The sequence below is a fragment of the Sciurus vulgaris genome (assembly GCF_902686455.1).
Source record: "Sciurus vulgaris genome assembly, chromosome: 3".
In the NCBI taxonomy this organism is placed as follows: domain Eukaryota; kingdom Metazoa; phylum Chordata; class Mammalia; order Rodentia; family Sciuridae; genus Sciurus; species Sciurus vulgaris.
This window is the reverse complement of record NC_136463.1, coordinates 112,040,765-112,065,743: the sequence shown is the minus strand read 5'-3', so window position 1 is coordinate 112,065,743 and position 24,979 is coordinate 112,040,765. Positions and strand designations below refer to the sequence as shown.

General features: G+C 36.9%; 1 protein-coding gene across 1 annotated transcript in view; it reads right to left on the bottom strand.

Moving 5' to 3' along the window:
* Positions 1–913: 913 nt before the first annotated feature.
* Positions 914–24,979, bottom strand: part of GALNT5 (polypeptide N-acetylgalactosaminyltransferase 5) — a 50,074-nt gene continuing 26,008 nt past the window's right edge. The window contains 7 exon segments of the mRNA XM_079131764.1: positions 914–3,031; positions 5,856–6,017; positions 8,753–8,833; positions 13,618–13,941; positions 14,943–15,060; positions 16,431–16,550; positions 17,571–17,706. Coding sequence (XP_078987890.1) covers positions 2,891–3,031; positions 5,856–6,017; positions 8,753–8,833; positions 13,618–13,941; positions 14,943–15,060; positions 16,431–16,550; positions 17,571–17,706 — 1,082 coding nt within the window. The 3' untranslated portion in view covers positions 914–2,890.

The following is a 24,979-nucleotide window of genomic DNA, read 5'->3' as shown; positions in this document are numbered from 1 at the left end:
TCATGGCCCATGGGAGTCTGCAGCCCTGTGAATGACAGCCCATTAAATTTCAGCAAACAGAACGGAGCAAATTTGGTGCTGGTCATAAAATATGGTTATACCAACTGACAGGCACAAAAGCAGTTTGAGAGTTTGGTAAGTTAGCTTTTTGGTCAAATAAATTCTGTCAAATATTATCAAGGATATCCTGTGTTCAAATTAACAAGATACATAGACATTTTTCTGTGAAAAGGCAATAAACTAAGTCAACCACAATGAAATTGAAGCCCCCAATAACATACCTTCCTATTGGAGAATTCATGACTGATTTGGACCTGAAAGTGTCCCTTCCAAGGATTTAGCATGAGAAGTACCAGAAGACCTGGTAGTATTCATACACTTATTCCAGTTTTTTTTTTTTTTTTTTTTTTTAAATTCAGAGGGCAATACTTAAAAATTGTTGGAGTAGATTTGACAATTAGTCAATTGTCTCAAGATTAGACCTGCGCAGATTCCTAGTAATCTGTTCCTAGCCTTTTAGAATAATTGAGCAAATATATGGTAAAACAGGTTTTCTTTTTTTTTAAAATTGTACCCAAGAACAAACACGTGAAGTTTGAAAACAATTTTTGTTCTATTGACAATATGGATTCAAATATAACTCTCTATAAAAAGTATGTCAGGTAAGATCAGGAAGAGCATGCATTGAGGAGAAAGTAGAAGGAATTTGTGAGGAAGACACAGACCTTCCTTCAGCAAAGGTAGGTAGATCCAAACTATGACTCACCTTTTTTTCTGAAAAGAGTTGACTTTCCTTTGTGAAAACTGGATGGAATGGAGATTCTGTAGACTGGGGAGATCTTTCAGCATTTTTCAGTTACACAAAGAATCACAGGAGGTACCAAGTATATTTGGTTTGGTCACCAATTCAATTAGCCCTTTAGCTAATTGAACTGACTTGTGTTTTTCACCCATTTTGAAAAGAATCATCTCATTTTCTATTTATTCTCTTATCTGCAATTGGCAATTTGAATAAAACATCTTATATGTTGTAAATGTGCAAAAAAATTTCCCTTTCCCCTTTGTAAAGCTCTGCTTTTGCATACTTCAGTTCGATGTTGAAATTGTATTAAATAGAAAGTCAGAGCTAAATATGTCTGGTTCTCAAATGAACAAATATTTCAAATATTTTTTAAATTTTTTTATATTAACAAAAATAAGCATGATTATCCTGCAGGGACCCAACCAAGAGGTTTGCATGTCTCTTTCTAAGGTCTGTCATGGGACAAATATGTTCAGGTCAGTGGTCTGAAATAGAAGAAAGGGCCCTGTTTCTGGAGATCTGAATTCTCATTTTGATTCTCCCATTAATTGACCTGTGATTTTTATTTTATTATTTTATTTTATTTTATTTTATTTTATTTTATTTTATTTTATTTTTGTGGCACTGAGGATGGTCTCAATACCCCAGGGGCCTCTACCACAGAACTACATTCCCAGATATTTTTATTTTTTATTTTTAGACTGGGTCTCGCTACATTGCCCAAACTGGTCTCGAACTTGCAATCTTCCTGTCTTAGCATCCTCCCAAATAATTGGGATTACAGGCATTCACCCCATGAGTGAGTTTTAGACAAGTAAATTGTCTTCAGGTATCAATTTTCTTACCAAAATTATTGTAAAGAATATCCTGATTTTTAAGATTTCTTTCCGTATGCATAAGTACTGGTATATTTAAGATGAGAAATTTTATGTGGATCAAAAAATATTTGATTTTCCTCCAGACTTGTCATCATCATCATTGGGTCCACATTGAGGGCTTTACTATTTTCCTTCCTCTTGGTAGAGGGGGAGGAAAAGAGCTCTTTCTTTGGCCAACTCCTGGGCAATTTTTTCTTAATTCTCTTCCTAAGAGTTGCTTACCTCATTTCCTCTTCCATTATGTTTACTTTATTTCTACTTTGAAGTCTTTTAGAGTACATTTTTAGCATACTTCATCCCATTGAACTCTATTAAATCTAAAATAGCATTTTATTATTTTCATATAAAAATTAATATTTTTCAGTGAACTGATTCTGCTTTGTTTCAACTCTTCTCACTTTGGCTTGCATGACAGTGTATTCGACAAGCAAAGGTATTTTTGGTTACCACATTGTGTTGTGACACAGCCTAGTTTTCTTTGCTTTTTTAAAATGAATATCCCCACAAATCCAAGAAGTTACTGGTATGACCAATTATTTTAAAGTATAGTTTTAAAAACACAAAATGAGCTGAAACAATTTCCATATTTAGAATTAAATATATTTATAAAGACCCCTTTCTTACTTAAAAGTTTTTCTATGACTCATACTGAGAATAAAACATTAAGCAATAATCTAGATCAAAGGCCAGCCATTAGGTGGGGTCATCAATAGTTGATCAGTACTCTTTTAAATTGCTAGGTAAATGTGCATGTAGTCTAGAAGAATTTCAACAGTATGATAACTTTATGTGTATCTATCTGATATTTTTCTAGTCATAAGAACTAATGCAATTTATGTTTGATGACAAAATAACAAATAAAGGACCAGTTTCTCTATTTGTGGATTTAAAGACAACCACTGTGAATATCATTGTGCTCTCCCCTGTGTCTATTTTCATTTCTGGTTACCTGTGAGATTGCATGGGGAAAACCAGCAGAATGAGTTCCTGTTGGGCGATACCAAAGGCCACCCAGGGCTGAAGGACTCCAGTCCATCCAAATGGTGGACTGTTTCCCTGAGTAATCTTTTGGTACTCTAAATATTGTGATTTTTAAAAATCTTCCATTCCATTGAAAATTTACACTACCACTGAAAAATACAGTCACTGAGTTCACTGTTACTTTCACAGTTATCTAATGGGTTGACTAGGTGAAAACATCAGTTCCTCTTCATTCTTCATAGTACTTTTCAAATTTCCACTTTTGATGTGGTTTGTTTGGGTCACAAGCAGCTACTTTGAGCATCTTCTGTGAAATATTTCCTTCCAAGCACAACAACTGATGATAGTTTTCAAAAACAATGTGATTTACCTGGAGAGAAAGAGGATCTGGGAATGAGCCACAGACTGAATTTGACAATGAAGATCTAAAAAAATGTAACCCTCCCATGTCTCCAAAATGATAAGTAACTATAATAATAATAAGTAACTATATTTTTGATTCCTAAGGAATTCTCCTAAACTAAATTAATATAAACATGGGCTTTGGAAGTATTAAGTTTTTTGCATCTCAAACTAAATTTCAAACTTCTCCAAGATTATTAATTTGAGGAGTAGTAAAAGATGAAATTTCTAATCATATGGCTGATAACTATAGGATTTAAAGCATAAAAAATCCAGATGTCATTTAATGTATTTGACAGATGATGAATATCTCATTGGTGTTGGTAAAGAAAAAACACACACCATGACAGAGAGTGAGTTCATTAATTTCTTAAGTTAATGTCTTAGAATATATGTGTGTGTGTGTGTGTGTGTGTGTATTACAGAATGCTAGAAATGATGTATTTTATTCATGAATTCCTTACTATAATTTTTGATAGTACATAGTCCAGAATCCATTGCAGGATTTTAAAAAAGTATGATGCTTGAAAATGCCTAAGGAGTTTGTAAAGTAGTTGGTCTTAAAGAAAATCATTCTGGATTATCTACAATATTCATCCAGTGGATTGTAATGCAGTAACTAAATCACTTGTTCCCAACCTAAAATCACTTGATACAGTAAGCACTAGTGCAGAAGCACTCCGTGCCCAATCTGCCACTTATGAGACCAATTCTTTTAGGATGGTTGAAATCCAGAGCATTTGGGGAGGACTGACCTAGGAAGTATCTTTTAAATGTAGATTCTGAAGTGTATGATTTTAATAATTTATTACCTGGGGTCAAACTCACTACTACACATCCTTCCTCCATTAGGAGGTGGTGGAATCTTTGAGAGGTGGAGCCAAGTGGAGCTCCTTAAGTCATTCCAGGCATGTCCTTGAAGAGGACTGTGAGACCCTGGTCTGGATCGATTTCTCTTTTTTGTGTTTTGGCCATAAGATGAGTAGCTTTGCTCCACCACACACAACTCCATGGTGGGTACCTTGCCACTGGTCCAAAGCAACAAGGCTAACTGATCATGGACTATAACCTCCAAAACTGAGGGCCAACATAAACCTTTCCCTTTGTCATTTGATTATCTAAGTTATTTTGCTATAGTGATAGAAAGCAGGCTAACACAGGACTTGGGAGGTGTAGTATGAAAACTAGATATTCATCTCCATAACCATCTAGTAACATCAAAAGGGACAAACAAGGCAGAAAGCAGCTATGTAGCATGCCACAAAGTCACAGGTACAAACAAGGTGGGGAAGGGACAAATTTCTAGGTGTTTGTTTGTTTGTACCAGGAATTGAACCCAGGGGCATTTTACTAATGTGTTACATCCCCAGCTCTTTTTAAAAAATATTTTAATTTTGAGACAGGGTCTTGCTAAGTTGCTTAGAGCCTCACTAAATTGCTGAGGCTGGCTTTGAACTTGTGATTCTCCTGCCTCAACCTCTTGAGTCACTGGAATTAAGAGCTTTCTAGTTTTTGGTATCTTAATTAAATTATCTTCTTTACCAAAGCAACTGTTTAGGAAACCCTACTACTAAATACTTTCTTACAGAAATCTATACCAACATTTAATTCTGGAAATGAAAGATGTATTGTGCTTCTTATTATCTTGCTCTTCTCTTTCTCTACCTTCCTCACTTTCTTCCTCCCTCCTTTAGCACAGGGTTAAAGAAGGAGAAGGTAAGGTATAATTTATTCAACAGATTTTTATGGATTTCCCAAACTCTATGGAAGTTAAAATCAGCAGCTTATATGCTAGCAATTCCTAAGTTTTCTGAACAAGTTGATAATAATAATTATCATTAAAGAGAAAAAAATGTTCAAAAGGAATTGAAATATAGTAGAGAATACTTTGGGGGCCACCTCGGGGCAAAATAATAGTTTCCATGTAACCAATGCATACAGTGGATTTGGTGACAATCTGTGAGTGAAATGGTAGAAAATTTGAGAAGGTAGTACTGAGATTATTCCTGCTATTTCAAGATCTTACATAATAGGACTTTGTTTCCTGCTGAAATACAATTGGGAAAAACTGAGCCGACTTTGGGAATGAATATAGTAAAACAGGGACATTTTGGTAAATATTAACAATTAGACCTCTGGAAAAATATTCCCTGATCCAGTAGAAATTGCTACTTTCTGTGGTGTAGAGATTGTCTTCATGGTTGTTTTTGAGCCATCAGTGTGATGTCACTGAGTTCAGAAGTGGCAAGAGAGGCACACAATGGGATCCTGTAGGGGATGAGGACTGGTTCCAGCACTCCCCCAAGGGCCCAGGTCTCTGGGTACCACAGGGGCTGAGAAAACATGTCCTTGTATGGAAATTGGGCAGGATGAGTAACTAGAATCATTCTGAAGAGCAGGGCATACAGTAAGTACACAACTTCTTGCCTTTTCCTTGTTTTCTCCCTCTGTGCTTTTCTGACAACCAATTTTTGGGTATAGGTCTTGCTTTTGGCATTGTTGATTGAATGAAGCAAATTACTTTTAGAAAGATGTAGCAATGTAACAATAAGAACCTACTAACTTTTATTTAAAATCATTCATTTAAAATACATTTTGAAAAAGGAAACAAAATGACAATAATATCTGTTACAAAAATATCTGTTTCTTTCTCTGAGTAAACTTTTACACTGACTTAATCAACACAAACACATTTAAAACTTCCAGTTGAGGATACTGATAATAAGGGTCTTATGTCCCATTGATTGAAAGTCGAATTTGTGGCAAAGAAGAGGCAAATATATTTTGCTTACCAGTTCTGAATGAAAGACTGAGGTCGATTTATGCAGCCATTTTAGCCCTTTGTTTTTGTTATCACAGGGGCGCAGCGTTAGGGATCCCTCATCAGGGATGGGGGCCAGACACCATCCTTCATGTTTAATAAGTCTTAACCAGGTGTAATTAAATTGTTGATGCTGGAGAGGAAATGAACATAAAAAAAGTCCCTTCAGGCAGCAAACATAGTAGTGGTTTTGTCAAACATTTTTGTTGGTAATAGCTAAGAATATAGGCACTCTGATGATTTATATTCAAATCCCAGGGCTACCAATTTCAATTCTGATAGTATGGACACATTATTTACCCAGTCTAATCTCATTTTTTTTATTTTTAAGTTGGATGGCAAACACATCTATGGCAGAGGGCTAGGGTAATGACCATTGAGTTTCTAGCACACAGTAAGTCTACAACAAATATTAGTTATAACTCAAAAATGACCAGTACATGTAGTCCCTATCTACATACGGATGTTGTTTCAGGTGTTCTGAATCCCAGACAATACTAGTGCTTGAAGAGTGATTAAGTTTCCAAGACACAGGTAGTTTGAGGAAGAACCTAGTCACAGTCTTCAGTTTCTTTGGTGGAAATTGTTATGCTTTCTCGTTTCAGATTATCTAGACAATTGGACTCCTAGAGGCTTCGTTCTGCTGTGGGAAAGGTTAAGATCTTTCTCAGCTGCTGATACAAGGAAACCTCAGGCTGCTGTTACGTTAGCACCTTCAGTTCATAGAAACTGTTCTTGGAGAAGTCTAGTTTTGGAGAGGTGGCAATGTCTAAAATAAATACTGATTCAGGCAATGGAACCATATTTTTAGTCCTTGAAAATATTTTCTACAGTTGTTTACAAACTAATATTATCTCCCTGGTCAGTTTACTCTGAGGTTCTGGCTCTGTGGGAAATTTACTATTTGTACTAATAACAAAATACTCGGGGAAAAATAAAACTCCTATAAAGTCTGTCTAAATGCTTTTTACCTAATGAATCATTTTCAGTGTAACTGAGATTTAATTCAGATTATCAGGTTAAATTAAAGCCTTTGTATTGAATCTTGTGATTCAATTTGTATTCCCTACACCAACATTGGCATCAGCTGGGAGTTAGTTGAGAATGATGAATCTCAGCCCCACTAGGAATCTACTGAATCTGCATCTGCATGAATAAACTCCCCTCGTGATGTGTGTGGACATTAAAATTTGAGGATTATGGGAAAATGGCATTATAAAAGGAGGTTATGTGATGACTAAGATAAGTTAGACATTACCTTAAAAAGGGACATCTCAACTGGTTTAGAAGTTAAAACTAAGGAGACTTTTGAGGTAAGGTAAAGGATAGAGTTAAATGACTCAGTTTGAGGATTTTACTTCTTTTGAGCTCTTTTGGATGACTGCTGTAGTCATGGGCTTGGTATTAAGCTTTATTCCTTCTGATAAAACCAAGCTAACTTTCTCTATGTTCCTGTCCCTTTATTACTCAATCAAACCATAAGAGAGAGAAGCTAAAAATGAACAACCAGATGAAAAGGAAGTTAGGGGTTTATGGAAGGTGATATAATTAATACTTTGATCTCCTAGATTGTCTTGAAGAGACAATGTTATCAAGAATAGAAGCCAGCAGTGACAGAACACTTGTCTAGCATGCACAGGACCTGGGTTCAATCCCCAGTAACCACAAAAGAACAGAAATCAGGTTTTCAGATGAAATACTGGTTACTCAAGCATAGTAAGTACCATAAGTACTTGCAATGATGTCTCAAAGAAGTGCATTATTTAATATTTTCATGTAATTAAAACTAATTGTGGTTTGATTTTACAATTTCTGAGTTCATTTCCTCCTTTAATTTTTAATAAGCAAAGTTATTTCTTTCAACTGATTTTTTTTTGACACTTTCCACTTCCCTCTGTCTCCTCTTTCCTAATTAAGAAAGACTTCCTTTGGCTTTGTATTTACAAATCATAACTGAATTAAGGTGGCAGAGATAACGTCTAGCAGCAGTTTTGAATTTGTGGAACGTGCTTGAAAATAGAAGCATTGTCTTTAAGTCAAAGAAGTAAGATTGAGTAAACCTAGACTATCATTGCAAAATAATTTTTCTACCAAAGACTGATCTGTAAATTGGGGGGCTGATTTCTACTCATGAATCAGTGTTCCTGTGAGCTCTATTTGGTATCCAAACCAGATAACTACTCCCACAGAAGGTAAACTGTGAGGGAACCGATGTGGGAGAGGGAGGTGTGATCTCTCAGATCACCTCCAGCATGGCAGGGGAGTCCCCGTTCCCTTTCCTCTGGTCCTGCTCCCTCTCCTAAGCATTCTGTTCTGAGTTTGTGGGAATTTGGCTGTAGGGTCATGGATTGTGAGATATTCATAATTCTCTTAAATTCAGGAGAATGGAGGGGGCATGAGGGATGGAATCAGAGAATAAAAATGTTTCCTCAGGATGATTACTTAAAATTATGTACTCTATTTTCTTTATTATTTTATCCTTATATGCTTTGTAATTAAACAAAATTGTTTTATAATTGTTGAAGCCTTTACAGAATACTAGCATTAGGTACTGTGTGTTTCCTGGGTGTTACCTGACCCCTAGAGGCAAGCACTGTTTTCACAAAGGTTCAAGAACATGTGCAGTTGAACCCACTTTTGCAAGTGAAGGAGCCAGGAGCCAGGAGCCAGTCCATGGACTTCACTCCCTCAGTCACTGACTTTGCATTTAGTGGTGGACTTTCTTGTATTGGCCTTAGGATTATAGAGAAATTTAGATACTGGTTATGGATTTCTGCAAGGTGAAGATACATTTCTCAAGTGAGCAATGAGTATGTCAAACATGACACCTATCAACTACCATGAAATAGAAAACCCCAGCTAGCATACCTGGCTGCTTCCATCACAGTCTTCCAGGATGGCTGTGGTGTTTTCGATAGAAACACACTTACTCAAGTCCACATTAATAAGCTAGGAAGCAGAATATAAAACATGAATTAAGCAAAAATATTTTCAAGTAGAACACAACATTCAGACATGTTTAGAAAACACAGAATACAAAACTATTATAAGGTTAAAAGATAGTTAAATTAATAGCTTAGTATTACTTAACATTATATGATGTTATTGGTGGCTAGCTCTAACAGACATAATGTAATCTTGCTTCAATCTGTCAATTTAGGCCCGCAATTCAGTCCCAGAGCCAGTAAACAGAAGCTTTTAATTAACCCTTCCTTGGAATGCCAAATGACAAATGAACAAAAGGTGGCATGGAAAATAGTTATTTCCTTGTCTTGAGTTTTCCTGATGCATGTCTTAAAAGTCAATGCACATACTTGCAATTTAATCATATCGAGAGTTGTGGGCTATGTTCTTTGGCTGACCCTCCAAGCTATCTGGCTGCTTAGGCACTGAATCATAGATAAATTGAGTCCTTCAAAGAATAGCAGATTCCAGCTGATTCCCTGTCAGAATCTGTCTAATGACTTAAGCAAGCTACAATTCATTATAGGAAAAGTCACGAAAGCTAATATAGAGCCAAGCATAAAGGCACTTTCTGGCAGGCCCCCAGGTTTTTAATGGATTTGCAGGGTCAAATATGGAGGTAGCTTTCTATCAGTCACCGTTTAATGCAGAAAAATGTTGATTCCCTTTTCCTCTTTGACATTCTGGGCAGACCTAATGAGAAGATAGGTTAATAATGCAATTTAGGCCTTTCAGATTTCTGGAAGAGCCTGAGCTGGGAGGTGGTGAGGGTTTTGTTGCTGTTGACACTGTTTTTGTCTCCTCCTGTTTTATGGAGCTCAACTCTGGTGCTGCAGGGAAACAGGTGGCACAGCTCATGGGGTTGCCAGACTTTCTAACTGGGGGCCCCCGTGGGTTGGTCCCACTTTTGCATGCATAAATTAGCTTGCAGAAGAGAGTCAGCCTCAGAAAATGAAGAGTAAAATACAAGTGAGAGGGAATTGAAATCTTGTTGTGCCAGGAACATGTCCCCTTAGAAAGATATGAGAAAAACTTGGGCATGCATAAGCCCAAATTGGAATTGAGGTCTTCCACAGAAAGATGGGAAACTAAGGACCCTCAATGAGGTGGTGCACTAGGAAAAACATTTAACCCACTGGCACTGAAAGCTAGATTCTCCCTGGAAATTTGAAACCACACACTGACCTCAAAACACTGGTTTTGAGAAGAAAATATGTACCACTCTTCTTGGATAGGAAGCCTTACATACCTTCAAGGCATAGAAATGAACATTAAAAATAGTAAGAGAATTGGTAACTTCTCAAGTACCTGATAAAGAAAACACAAATTCACTCTGGAGAGTCAGTCTCCATTAAAAACCCTCAAGACAAACGCTATTCATAATTTAAAATGACCAGTAGGGGAACAGAAAATCCAAATGAGAGCAGCCATAACACATGGAAGGATCCAACTAACTTCTGGAAGATGGTGAGCAGAGATGTGTGAAGGAAGAACAATCCTGGTTTAAAGAGGGGAAATCATGCCCAGGATCTGAGCAGAGATGTAAGAGTCTGTGTATTTGGGTCACACAGAGAATACTCTCCATTTCAACAGTTTTGGAAAACTGGTTCCAGCACAGCTGAACAGGAGGCCCTCCTCCAGAATTTCTCAGAACCTTCTGGTTGTTGGTGCTCAGCTTGCTGCTCAGAATGTAGTGAGTGCTTCTCAGAGCTACTGGACTGGGAAACCTGACCCAGCAAGGGTGTCACTTCTCAGAATGCTGTTTGAGAACCCCTGGTTTTAACTGAGTCCTTTGTGTTTATTTCATACAATTCCTTCCTCCAAGCACAGCAAGGCAATGGAAGGAAAGGGAAATCTGTTCTGTCCCTTTGTCTCTCTCCTCTTTATCTGAAATTCTCTTTATTTTCCTTCTTAACAGAAAATCCTGGGGAAACAATTTTTCTTCTTAAAGAGATGGCTATGAAGTGCTAAGGAATGGTTATTCTTCATTTCATTATGAAAGGTTTTAAATTTTTTTTCATTTTAAATTATTTTATCCAAAATCAGGTAGTACATAGATTTTAAACTTTCCATGTTGAATTGTTTTATTTTCTAGTTCAGGCGGTGGGAATTCCCCATGGTTTATTACAGAATTGCTAAACTATAGGCAGCTTGCTATATTGCTACAATGTAATCCTGTGGAAAAATTTAATGCTGATGAGGTTCTTATATTAGTTTCAGATATTTTTAGTTCAAAAAGAAATTATTTATTTTTATTCTCAAAAAAAAAAAAATCCAAAAGAACTTCCACTCAATTTAAATTCCCAAGTGAGTAGGTTAAAAGATAGGAAAACATGAAGTAATAAAAACAGATGGTGGAGTTGACTCCTTTTTTCTTTTGAAAGGTTTCAAGATTGTTTATCTTAAACAAAGGTCAAGTTAATCTTATTCTGAATTTCCAGGAAAAAGATCTTAATTTTTTTTGTATAATGGTAACACTCCCTACTGGTTTATTCAGAAGGGAGCAAATGTTATCTTTATTAAAATTTATCTAAGAAAAGCAACAAACAGATAAGGAAGTAGTAGGAAGAGCTCTGTTAATATAATTTTTAGAATATTTGTAGCATTTTTATATAGCACATTCATCAGCAGAGGCCATTTCTTTAGGGGACATTTTCAAAAATTTGGTGGGAATGATTATAAAAATTAGCTTCACAGCAGAGCCAAAAGGTAGTTTTATAGTCCCCTCTGGTGGCTAATGTTGAGTAATGCTATTGCAAAGATTCTGTTAGAATTCCATTTTTTTGTTTGTTTGTTTTTTTGCCTGTTTCAAGTATGAAATTTTAAAAATATAAATTTTATTGTATGAATACATTTGATGATTTATTTGGACAGTCTGTATAAATCCAAGGTGTTCTTTTTAATGAATTACCTAAGGTAAGATATCAGGTTGAGACACCTGAGGTAAAATGACTTTAGAGTACACTATGTTACATATAAACAGGTCACATATACTTATTTATTAGTTGAATTTATAAATCAGAATGAATCTGCAAACTAGTTTCTCTCTTAAACATTCTGTTTTTGGATTTTTTAATTCTAATTAGTTGTACATGACAGTAGAATGCATTTACGCATTTTGATAAATCATGCACAAACGGAATATAATTTCTCATTTTTATGATTGCTCATCTTGTAGGATAGGATCACATCAGTCATGCAGTCATGTATGTTCATGAGGTAATAATGTCTGTTTCATTCTACTATCCTTCCTACCCCCTTACCTGTTCTCCTCCCTTCACTCCTCTCTGCCTGTCTTTAACAGTCTTCCTGAAGTTTCCTAATATGGTCAAGGAAATGGCTTAAGTTCTTGTTATCAGATTTGCCAGTTGGGGAGAGTGGTTGGTTTGCAATAATCTACTTGCTGGGAAGAACTGAAGAGACTTGGCCTGAAAAAGCAGGTTACTGATGATTTATTTTTCTTGAATGGAGGAAAAAAAAAAAAAAAAAAAAAAAAGAAAGAAAAAGGAAACTCAGAGCTCTGTCTGTGGCAGCTTGACCCATCACCCTTACGCCCTTTCCATGGTAGATGGCCCTATGTCCTACCATCCTCTTCAGATGAAGCTTCTTTCCCAGAACAGGTTTGAAATGGCTTTCCCCAGTCTCTCCCCATACTTGACCCTCTTAGTGTTGTACTCTGTTCAACCTGTGTGGTTTTTCTTCTTTCCTTTTTTGTAACCCCCATATCCTGAAATTCTCTGATAGTTTCTGTTATTTTAAATCCCTCTTTGTAACTTAAAAAAATCCCAAATAAATGTTATCTCTTTTATCTCATTGCTCAATAAATTCCTGTTATAATTTGGAGGGAGGGAGGGAGAGAGAAAGGGAGGGGGGGAGAGAAAGAGAGAAAGGAAGATAGGGAAGGAGGGAGGGAAAGAAAATCCTCACTCTCCCTGCAAGGACCTGTGAGATCTAATTCCTGTCTCTCTGAGCACCTTCCTCTGGTACCATTCCCTCCTTCACACCCTGACCATAACATTTGTCTTTTTATCCAGTTCTCAGATGCCCTCAACTTTTGCCTGTCTTGGAGTTTTGCATGAGCTACACCCTCTTCCTAGCCCTCTCTTTTTTAGAGCTTAGCTGACCCTTTGGGTTTCAGGCCTTGGTTTCAAAGTCTCTTCCTTGGAAGAATCTTGGCCACACTAAGAATTCATCCCCTGTAGCCTAAATGAGCTATGTTTTGTATTTAACTTATTGTTTATTATCTTTCTTCCCTATTCAACTTTTCAACTTTAAGTTTTAAAGGAAAAAATGGAGTCTACTTCATCCATCATCCTGTAATCAAGTTCTGAAACACTGCACGATGTCCTGACACACAACAGGTATCTGTTGAATCAATCAATGCACATGGTTGTCTTCCTCAAATTTACCCATGTTTAATTCTCAACTGTGCCTTGTCTTATGGGCATTCATAGTTGGTATTTATTTATAGTGTAACATGATAAATCATTCTTCATACACATTTTTGGGGGGGATACCAGGGATTGAAATCAGGAGCACTCAGCCACTGAGCCACATCCCCAGACCTATTTTGTATTTTGTTTAGACAGGGTCTCACTGAGTTGCTTAGGGCCTCTAGTTTGCTGAGGCTGGCTTTGAACTCCTTTCTCAGCTTCCTGATCTGCTGGGATTACAGGCATGCAACCGTACCTGGCTCTTTCCCACATTTTTAAAAGAGTATTTGTGTCATTTTTGCAGAGTTAAGAATTTAAATTGTCACGTGAACTTACCACACCACTAGCTCTCACAATGGGAGCCTTTAAATCTGGGAAGACATTCTCCAAGTACCATTTGAAACTTTTACATTTCAGTTTCTTCCGAAGCTCCCTCTGCTGGGTGAGGTTGCCGGCGTCTAGCCCTTGGTCTATGAGGTGATCCCCATGGCCATAGAATAGCTCCTTGTACTCATCAAGCCACACCTCAGCGACCCGCACCAAGTTCCGCTCCACTGTCTTCATGCGGTCTTTGGGGAAGGAATAGGGATTGTCATTTCTGAATATGTGGCCCACTCGGGAGCAGGGAATGATCTCAATTTCGCCACCACACATCCACACCTGGAACAATTTGAAGATAAGCATCAGTTATGAAAAGATTGTTTAAAATCATGGGCAATTGATGACAAGAAGGGACCTGGAGGGTTTGCTTTTCCCAGCTTCAAGTCAAACTTTCAACTTAGAAAACACTGTGGGGATAGAAAGCAAAACTCAGCCGTTTATTTAGTATTATGTATTGTGGTGTAGACCATTTTAAGATTATTAAAATAAAGTTTTTTCTTAACCTGCAATGTAAACTTTTTTTTCCTAAAAAAATCTTCATAGAATGCCAGTGTATAAAATATGTACAATGTGACTATAAATATAAAATGTATAAAATATGAGTTCCTGTATAAAATATGTTTGAATCATGGAGAGGTAAACGGATGTCCATTTGTTCACCTTCCCTCTTGTTTTTTCTTTTTATTTTTTTCTCTACATTTTTATTGGTGCATTACAGTTGTGCATAATGGTGTGATTTGTTGTTGCATATTCGTACATGCACATGTTTTAACAATAGAATTTGGCCACCATGATTTCCCAGCATTCCCCAACTCCCTCACCAATCCCCTGGTCCCTTTCCTCTATTGTAGTGATCTCCCTTTGCTTTTCATGCGATCACCCCCAACTTTGTATTCCTTTTTTATCTCTAGTTTCAACATATTCTCCTTCTCTTATGTTACAGAGATCCACAAGACTCCCGGGGCACAATTCAAACACTACTCTTGATCAGGCGCTCCAAAGTTCCATCCCTTTTACTATAAATCACCCAACCCAACCGGAAAGCAGCTGCTTTTCTGACACTCTACAATTGCTGTTGCTAAGGCTTTATTGGGTGTTAATTTTGCAATTGAATTCCTCCAAATTCAATCTGAGCTATGAGAAAATTAATCAAATGACCCTAAAATTTCTGTGAAATTCCCTCCTACTGTGTTACATATCTGATCATATTAATAAACTGAAAACATTTAAAATGACAAGCTCTTTCTTGTAAAGAAAATTTAATAAACACTTGATAATACCTTGAATGACAGTTCCATATTTTCTCCACCCCAAACATCAAGGCCAGGGTCATAGGTTCCAAGTTCAAAAAAGTAATTTTTATCAATAGAAAATAATCCACCTGCCATGACAGGGCACCTATAAAAATGAAAAGATTGCTTTTCAGAGTTGGTCTTCTGTTTTTTTTGCATTAGAGTTAGGAGGCATTTCTGAGTAGTCACCAAGTGCAGGGAGGTCTAGGGATGGAGTCACAAATAGTGCTTGGATGATGAGTTCTCTGATTCATGGTGAAGGGCTTGAATAGTTCAGCAAGGACGTGGCTTGGAAGTAGGGTTCTTCGTTGTTCTTTAAACTCTGACAAAACTCTCCAGGAATATGACTTTTAACATTTATTTAGGGCTAAGCTACTATTGTATTATCTGTGTATTAACTTAAACTTCACAAAAATCCTGCAAGTTTGTACCATTATTAAGAGACTGCAATACAGAGAAGGTAAGAAACTTTTCCAAGGATGACAGACAAGTACAATGTACACCTCAGGTGCACACTTAGGCAGTCTGGTTGGCCACTATGCTCTAACACTGAACTGTACTGCCTTTCAACCATGCGTGAAGCTGACTGACAGACTGTTCTGTGGCAAGCACTGCTTAATGCAATTCAGATATACACGTGTGTACATAATTGGATTAAATTTTCAAAATGATTTAAGCAATAGGCACTTCTATTAGTCTTCACATAGAATCAAGGAAACAGACTCAGAGTAGTTAAACAAGCTTTTCAAACTCACAACACTAGTAAGTGGTAGAGATGAAATTCAAACCCAAGAGTCAGAGTCCAGAGCCCTCAGTCAGATTCCAGAGCCTTGGAGGACAGAAATGATATTTTAGTCAGCAGATATACAAGGTTATTACCATATCCAGTGGTGGTTACCACTGAACAAGTTGAAAGTGGGAGAAGACACAGGAAGCCTCCACTTTGTCTTCAGGTCCAAGCTCTGTTCTTTAATCCAGCTTCTTTAATAATAAAGCCTGAATTTTAATTCATATTAAGCTTCTGTGTCTATTTCTTAATTCATTAATAGAATTTGGCAACTGTCCCACAGAGGGGGTAGTATTAGACTGTGAAAGAAAGAAAATCTTACTATAGCTATTATAGTTGTATTTCTATGACTATTATTTACTCTTTTAATTTTTACTCATGCTTACTTTAATATTATGTGTGTTCGTACAGTACATTCAATGAGTCTGTGTTTCTCACATTGTAATCTCAGGGAACTTCTCTAGGCTTATGGCTGAATAGGGTACAATTAGCCATTTTAAAAAGGAGTTTTGGTAGTGGGAAACTAACATCTCAGGAAAATTTGTTTACTTTGGTAATGTATTATCTAAACCTATAATTCTTGAGGTTTTATAGAATAATAGATTATAGCTGTTTTGTGAAAAAAATTTTTCCATGTCTTTACAAAAAGACATGTATCTGCTTCTTTGTCTTAAGTTTCACACACTTACCTTATTATATCAGTTTCTTTAATTTTGTTTTTTGCAATGACATCTGGAGGAATAGTTTTCCAACCGAAGTTCATGGGCCATACGAAGATACCTCTTTGAAAGTTGTCCACTGTCATATAACTAATCCAGGAAAAAAAAGACAAAACAAATCAAAATGACCTGAGATTAGATGCATCCTATGTAATTCACCAACTTGGCTCCAAGACTTATTTAGATATGGAACAGATACTTCTGCAGGTCATTTTAGATCTTTGTCTTTCAGTAACAATTCAAGAAAATTTACAATCCATACTGGTGATGAGTTGACTGGATTGCTTGCCTTTAAATTATACTTTACTTTTAATAGTGTTCTGATCATTTCTGAGGAAGAAACAACTTATATACACACACATGTTTCTTACAGAAGGAAGACTTAAACTTGAGGAAAAGAAATATTTGGGAGTTCAGCTGAATTTAAAGGGGAATCAGTAGTAGGATTTATTGGTAGTTAGGGTATTATGATATGAGGTTAGATATGAGGTGTTCCCAAAAGTTCATGTGTGAGACAATGCAAAAAGATTTAGAGGTGAAATGATTGAGTTTTGAGAGCCCAATCAGTGCATTAATCCCCCTTATGGGGATTAACTGAGTGGTAACTGATGGTGGGTAGGGTGTGCCTGGAGGAGGTGAGTCATTAGGAGTGTGACTTTGGGGTATATATTTTGTATCTGGTAAGTGGAGTCTGTCACTACTTCCTGATTGTCATGTCTAGAGTCACTTTCTTCTGCCACACTCTTCTGCCATGATGTTCTGTCTCACCTCAAACCCTGTGGAATGGCAAAAGCTGTGTATGGACTGAAACTACTGTAATCATGAGCCCCCAAATAAAGTTTTCCTCCTAAAAATTGTTCTAGTCATGTCTCTTGGTCACAGTGAAAAGACTGACTAAAACATAGGGTTAGCCTAAACTTGTTAGGTTTACCAAATAGATTATTGGACTAACCTGTCCTGATCCCAAGATACTATTATATATTCTCATTTATTTTAATGGATAAACTATGTATTTCTTGGATTGTCAAAAATGCACATATTAGGACCAGAACTTTCTACTGTTGTAGGCAAAGGTACACTTGGATATGCTGTGGGGTATGGCAAAGTTACCTCATATCCTTGTCATTGATGACTTCGATTACTGGACAGGCAACTTTCTTTCTACTTAAATAAACCCTTTCCAGAAGAGGTTCCAACCAACCAACATTGCATTCCACATGAGAATCTAGAAACGTCAACACATCACCTAGAGAATAAAAATAAAAAATAAAATTAATATATACATATATTCATATACATATAATTTGAAAATATGATCTACTGAGTGCATATGATTCAAAGGTGCTGAGGACTTTTCCAGAAATGTCCATGTGAAGACAGTATTCTTTTCTTCTCACTAAATGCCTTGTCCCTATCACTTCTTTTTGTAATGATACAAAGAACTTTGTTCATAGGAATTTTATGGCCAATTATTTTCTACCTTTGGGGAAAAAAAAATTACAAGCCACTTAAAGTGAGCAGCAATTCTCCAAAGGGAACACTAAGCATTAAGGATAACTGCTAAGTCCATTCTAAGGAAGATTGCTACCATTACTTCTGGGAGTGGTGGATGTGAAACTTTGCTTTACAGAAGACCAGAAGGACTCTGATATTATGTGTATGGCCATAGAAATGATGAAGAAGAAAAATGACCCAACATAACAGAGGTGAAAAGAAACTAAAGTGGAGGATCCTTCAGGACTGGGAGGTACTTTTAAATGAATAACTAAAGAGGGGCGCAGGGAGTGGGGAGTTATTGCTTAAAGGGTAGGGAATTTTGTTTTTGCAAAATGAAAAGGGTTCTGTGGATGAGTGAGTATATGTAAACTACTGAACTGTACACTTAAAAATGGTTAAGATGGTATATTTTATACTATGTATATTTTACCACAAGTAAAAATGAGTTTCAAAAGAAAAAGACTTGAAAGATGAAAGTATTTGTAAGAACTCTTTCTTTTTATTGGTTGCATGAAGTGATACTCTTTTTCTTCAATGATATCTGAGGAGCATGTACAATGCTTTAAATGATTTTATGTAAGTTTGTTATATGCATGTGTGTGTATATGTATGGTCAACCAGAATTTGAGGCCCCAATCCCTTATGTAATCTCCAGGTCCAACAACAGGTAATTATGAAAACTTTACCTGACAGTCCTTCCATCCAGACTTGGCACTCAGCCAATGCACTGCAGTCTCTAAAGAGAATTGGGATTCCCTACCTTCTGCTGGACTTGCTTTTATGTGGTCTTGTATCCCTAACCCAGGTGCCTGCATCCAGAGGTCTCTCTCATGCCAAAGCCTCTGAGAAGACTGCCCTAAGGGAGGTTGAATGGGTCTTGAACACATTTTTCTTTACTCTCACTCAGATTTCAGTGCTCCCCAGCTCTTTGCCACTCCTATCTCTCACCCTGGACTCCAAAGCTATGGAATAGGAGAAGCATTTTGTTTTGGACTCTTCTCTGATTCAACACCCAGTGCCATTCCTTGAGAAAAAAATGTAGCATTGTAGAAGTCAACTCTTTTTCCTGTTGAGTGTTTCACTGATACTGTTGTAGTAAGTGATTGAGGTTTGACTGTTGTTTTCAATTTGGATTATTATTTTCATGGACAACTCTAATAATTGGATGCTCTGCTAACATTGATTACCATCCAAAAGTGCTTATTCTCTGTCAGACTCTGTTCTAAGCTTTTTACATTGTAGTCTTGTATACAACTCACTACAGAACTGCAGTATAGGTTTGATTTTTACTGTCGTTTAAGAAATAAAGAAATTGAGGAACCACTCATGTGTAAAACAATGACAGAAAGTCTATAGGTGAAATGATTGTGTTATAGGAGCTTTCACCCAAATAGTGCATTAATTCACTGATAGGGGTTAACTGGGTGGTAACTGTAGGAAGGTTGAGTGTGGCAGGAGGAAGTGGGTCACTGGGTTGTGCCTTTGGGCTTTATATTTTGCCCCCGGTGAACTCTCTCTCTCTCTGCTTGCATGTCCTAAGTGCTTTCCTCCTTTACACCATTTTGTCATGATATTCTGCCTCACCTCAAACCCAGAGCCACAGTTAGCCATCTGTGAATTGAGACCTCTGAAACCATGAGGACCACATAAACTTTTCCTTTTTTAAAATTGTTCTTAAGCGGATTGCCTACCGCCAGTGGAGTACCAGCTGCCTGCTGTTGCCTGGAAGTTCACTGTGACAGTACCTGCAGGTTTGATTACACGTGGCTGTTGCCATTTTGAGACAATAGCCAGGCCCCATAGGACCCCTGGCCAGACTGACTGAGCCCCATCTCCAGGATCCCTCAGCCCGACCCATCACTCCCTGCCTCTGGGGCCCTCATATTGACTGACTGCTCCCTGCTGCCAGGACCCCCAGACCAACTGACTGCACCCTATCACCGGGACCCCAGACGGACTGATTGCACCCGGCCTCCAGGATCCCACTACCACACCAAACACACCTGACCTCTAGGACCCGTGCCTGACCAACCGCACCCCACTTCCAGGACCTCCAGCTGACCACGTCCATACCCTGAGCTGCAGTTCCCCATTTGTCAACACATTTGGAAGCCAGAACGGCCATCTTGGATAAGCCTGGAAGCCGGAGCTCCTATCTTTAGGTGGGGCAAATTCCATCCTGAGACGCCTGCTGGAGACCTGAAGCTCATTGTCATGTACCTCTCATGCATCAGGCTACTAAAGACTGGGAGGTTTCATTACTATATGACTGTTATACTATAGATTTTCTTTTTTCTCCTTATTGAAAAAATGTTGTTTTTATTTTATACTTTTCTTGCTCTCTTTTCCTTTTGTTTACCTGTTCCCTCAGAGTCTCTTTCTCCCTTTTTTGCATGATAACATTCAATTTCTTTTGATTACACTCTCATCCTGTCTATTATCTAGAACTTCTGTATATTCTTTTCTTATAACATTAGCAGCTACGTTCTACATCCCTTTGCATCCTCATTGTCCTCCATTAGAAACTGCAGATCTTATTGCAAATCTGTTTGTTTTACTGAAGATAATATTTGAACTCATTCTGTTTATTATGACAATATTGTTATTGTCCTCATAGGGGCTACTTGGTCTAGGATTGCATAGTGTCTGAATTGGGCACTGCTAATAATGATCTCCCCTTAAAGAAAAGGCTTTGGAAGCCTATAGGGTCACTATAAGCCTATAGGGGGAAATCTGTAAAACCCCAGATCTGCACTGCTAGAGGGGAAGATACATGAACAACATGAAAAAACAAGGGAAGAAAATGATACAAACAAATCTAAATTCTATATTAATAGAATCCAATGACAGTATGTTAGAAGAAATGTCAGAAAAGAACTTCAGATTATACATGATTAAGATGATTTACAAAGCAAAGGATGAGATAAGAGAGCAAGTGCAGGAAATGAATGATAATATCAATAAGCTGAAAGAGCAACTGCAGGAAGCAAACGATCATTTCAACAAGGAAACAATAAACCAAATAAATAACTCAATGGAAAGCATCACCAAAAGACTAGACCACTTGAAGAACCTCAGACAATGAAGACAAAATATTTAATCTTGAAAATAAAGTTGCCCAAATAGAGAAGATGATAAGAAATCATGAACAGAATCTCCAAGAACTATGGGACATCATGAAAAGACCAAATTTAAGAATTATTGGGATTGAGGAAGGCACAGAGATACAAACCAAAGGAATGAACAACCTATTCAATGAAATAATATCAGAAAATTTCCCAAACCTGAAGAATGAAATGGAAAATCAAATACAAGAGGCTTACAGAACACCAATGCACAAAATCACAACAGATCCACACCAAGGCACATTATAATGAAAATGCCTCACATTCAAAATAAAGATAGGATTTTGAAGGCCACGAGAGAAAAGCATCAGATTACATATGGGGGAAAGCATTATGGATAGCAGCCGACTTCTCAACCCAGACTTTAAAAGCTAGAAGGGCCTGGAACAACATATTTCAAGCTCTGAAAGAACATGGTTGCTAATCAAGAATCCTATACCCAGCAAAACTAACCTTCATATTTGGAGATGAAATAAAGTCTTTCCATGAAAAACAAAAGTTAAAAATATTTACAAATAGAAAGCCTGCACTACAGAATGTTCTCAACAAAATATTCAATGAAATATGGAGGAAATGAAAAACAACATTGTAGGTCAACAAAGGGAGGAACTACCTTAGAGAAAAACCACTCAAAGGAGAAACCAAGCCAAATTAAAAACCAAAATAAGCCCAAATGACTGGGAATACAAATCATATCTCAATAATAACCCTGAATGTTAATGGCCTAAACTCATCAATCAAAAGACATAGACTGGCAGAATGGATGAAAAAGAAAGACCCAACAATATGCTGCCTGCAAGAGACTCATCTCATGAAAAAGACATCTACAGACTAAAAGTGAAAGGATGGGAAAAAATGTACCACACACATGGTAGTAAAAAAGGGGGGGGTTTCATCCTTATATCAGATAAAGTGGACTTCAAGCCAAAGTTAGTCAGAAGGGATAAAGAAGGACATTTCATACTGCTTAAGAGAAACATAAATCAGGAAGACATAATGATAGTATATATTTATGCCACAAACAATGGTGCATCCCTGTACATCAAACAAATCCTTCTCAATTTCAGAAATCAAATAGACCACAACACAATAATTCTGGGTGACTTTAATGCACCGCTGTCACCACTAGATAGATCTTCCAAACAAAAACCAACCAAAGAAACCATAGAACTCAATAACACAATCAATAACCTAGACTTAATAGACATATATAGAATATTCCATCCATCAACGAGCAGATTCACTTCCTTCTCAGCAGCACATGGATCCTTCTCGAAAACAGACCATACGTATGCCACAAAGCAGCCATTAGGAAATACAAAAAAAATAGAGATGCTGCCTTGTGCTCTATCAGATCATAAAGGACTGAGAGTAGAAAGCAATGACAAAATAAAAAACAGAAATTACTCCAACACCTGGAGACTAAATAATATGCTACTGAATGAAACATGGATAACAGAAAACATCAGGGAGGAGATAAAAAAATTCTTAGAGTCAACGAGAATGACAATACAACATATCAAAATCTCTGGGACACTATGAAAGCAGTACTAAGAGGAAAATTCATTGCATGGAGCACATTCCAGAAAAGAATGAAAAGCCAACAACTAAATGACCTAACATTTACAGCTCAAAGCCCTAGAAAAAGAAGAACAGAACAACAGCAAAAGTAGTAGAAGACAGGAAATAATTAAAATCAGAGCTGAAATCAATGAAATTGAAACAAAAGAAACAATTCAAAAAATTGACAAAACAAAAAGTTGGTTCTTTGAAAAAGTAAACAAAATAGACAAACCCTTAGCCACACTAACAAAGAGGAGAGAGAAAACTCAAATTACTAAAATTCATGATGAAAAAGGAAATATCACGACAGACACCACTGAGATACATAACATAATGAGAAGCTACTTCGAAAATCTGTATTCCAATAAAATAGAAACTACCGAAGAAATTGACAAATTTCTAGAGACATATGCTCCTCCCAAACTGAACCAGGAGGACATACACAATTTAAACAGATCAATATCAAGCAATGAAATAGAAGAAGCCATTAAACATCTACCATCCAAGAAAAGCCCAGGATCAGACGGATTCTCAGCTGAGTTCTACAAGACCTTCAAAGAAGAACTCATTCCAAAACTTCTCAAAGTATTCCAGGAAATAGAAAAGGAGGATACCCTACCAAACTCATTCTATGAAGCTAATATCACCCTCATACCCAAACCAGGAAAAGATACATCAAGGAAAGAAAATTTTAGACCAATATCCTTGATGAATATAGATGCAAAGATCCTTAACAAAATATTGGCAAACCATATCCAAAACATATTAAGAAAATTGTGCACCACGATCAAGTGGGGTTCATCCCTGGAATGCAAGGATGGTTTAACATCCATAAATCAATAAACGTAATCCATCATGTCAATCGACTTAAGGATAAGAATCATATGGCTGTTTCAGTTGATGCAGAAAAAGCGTTGGACAAAGTACAATATCCCTTCATGCTCAAAACAGTAGAAAAAAATAGGGATAGTAGGAACATACCTGAACATTGTAAAGGCTATTTATACTAAGTCCATGACCAACATCATTCTTAATGGAGAAAAACTGAAACCATTCCCTTTAAAAATGGGAACAAGACAGGGATGTCCTCTTTCACCACTTCTATTCAACATTGTCTTCAAAATTCTAGCCAGAGCAATTAGGCAGACCAAAGAAATTAAAGGGATACGAATTGGAAAAGAGGAACTTAAGCTGTCACTATTTGCTGATGACATGATTCTATATTTAGAGGATCCAAAAACCTCCTCCAGAAAACTTCTAGACCTCATCAATGAATTCAGCAAAATAGCAGGCTATAAAATCAACATGCATAAATCGAAAGCATTTTTATACGTAAGCGATGAAACATCTGAAAGGGAAATGAGGAAAACAACTCCATTTGCAATATCCTCAAAAAAAAAAATAAAAATAAAATACTTGGGAATCAATCTAACCAAAGAGGTAAAAGATCTCTACAATAAAAACTACAAAACATTGAAGAAAGAAATTGAGGAAGACCTTAGAAGATGGAAAGATCTCCCATGTTCTTGGATAGGAAAAATTAATATTGTCAAAATGGCCATACTACCAAAAGTGCTATACAGATTCAATGCAATTCCAATTAAAATCCCAATGATATACCTTACAGAAATAGAGCAAGCAATCATGAAATTCATCTGGAAGAATAAGAAACCCAGAATAGCTAAAACAATCCTTAGCAGGAAGAATGAAACGGGGTATCGCAATACCAGAACTTCAACTATACTACAAAGCAATAGTGACAAAAACAGCATGGTATTGGTACCAAAATAGACAGGTAGATCAGTGGTACAGAAGAGAGGACATGGACACAAACCCAAATAAATACAACTTTCTCATACTAGACAAAGGTGCCAAAATATGCAATGGAGAAAAGATAGCCTCTTCAACAAATGGTACTGGGAAAACTGGAAATCCATATGCAACAGAATGAAACTAAACCCCTATCTCTCACCCTGCACACAAAAATCAACTCACAATGGATCAAGGACCTGTGAAATCAGACCAGAGACAACTGCATCTTATAGAAGAAAAAGTAGGTCCAAATCTTCAACTTGTTGACTTAGGATCAGACTTCCTTCACGGGACTCCCATAGCACAAGAAATAAAAGCAAGAATCAACAACTGGGATAGATTCAAACTAAAAAGCTTTCTCTCAGCAAAGGAAACTACCAGTAATGTGAAGAGAGAGCCTACAGAGTGGGAGAAAATCTTTGCCACTCATACTTCAGATAGAGCACTCATTTCCAGAATATATAAAGAACTCAAAACACTCTACACCAAGAATACAAATAACCCAATCAACAAATGGGCTAA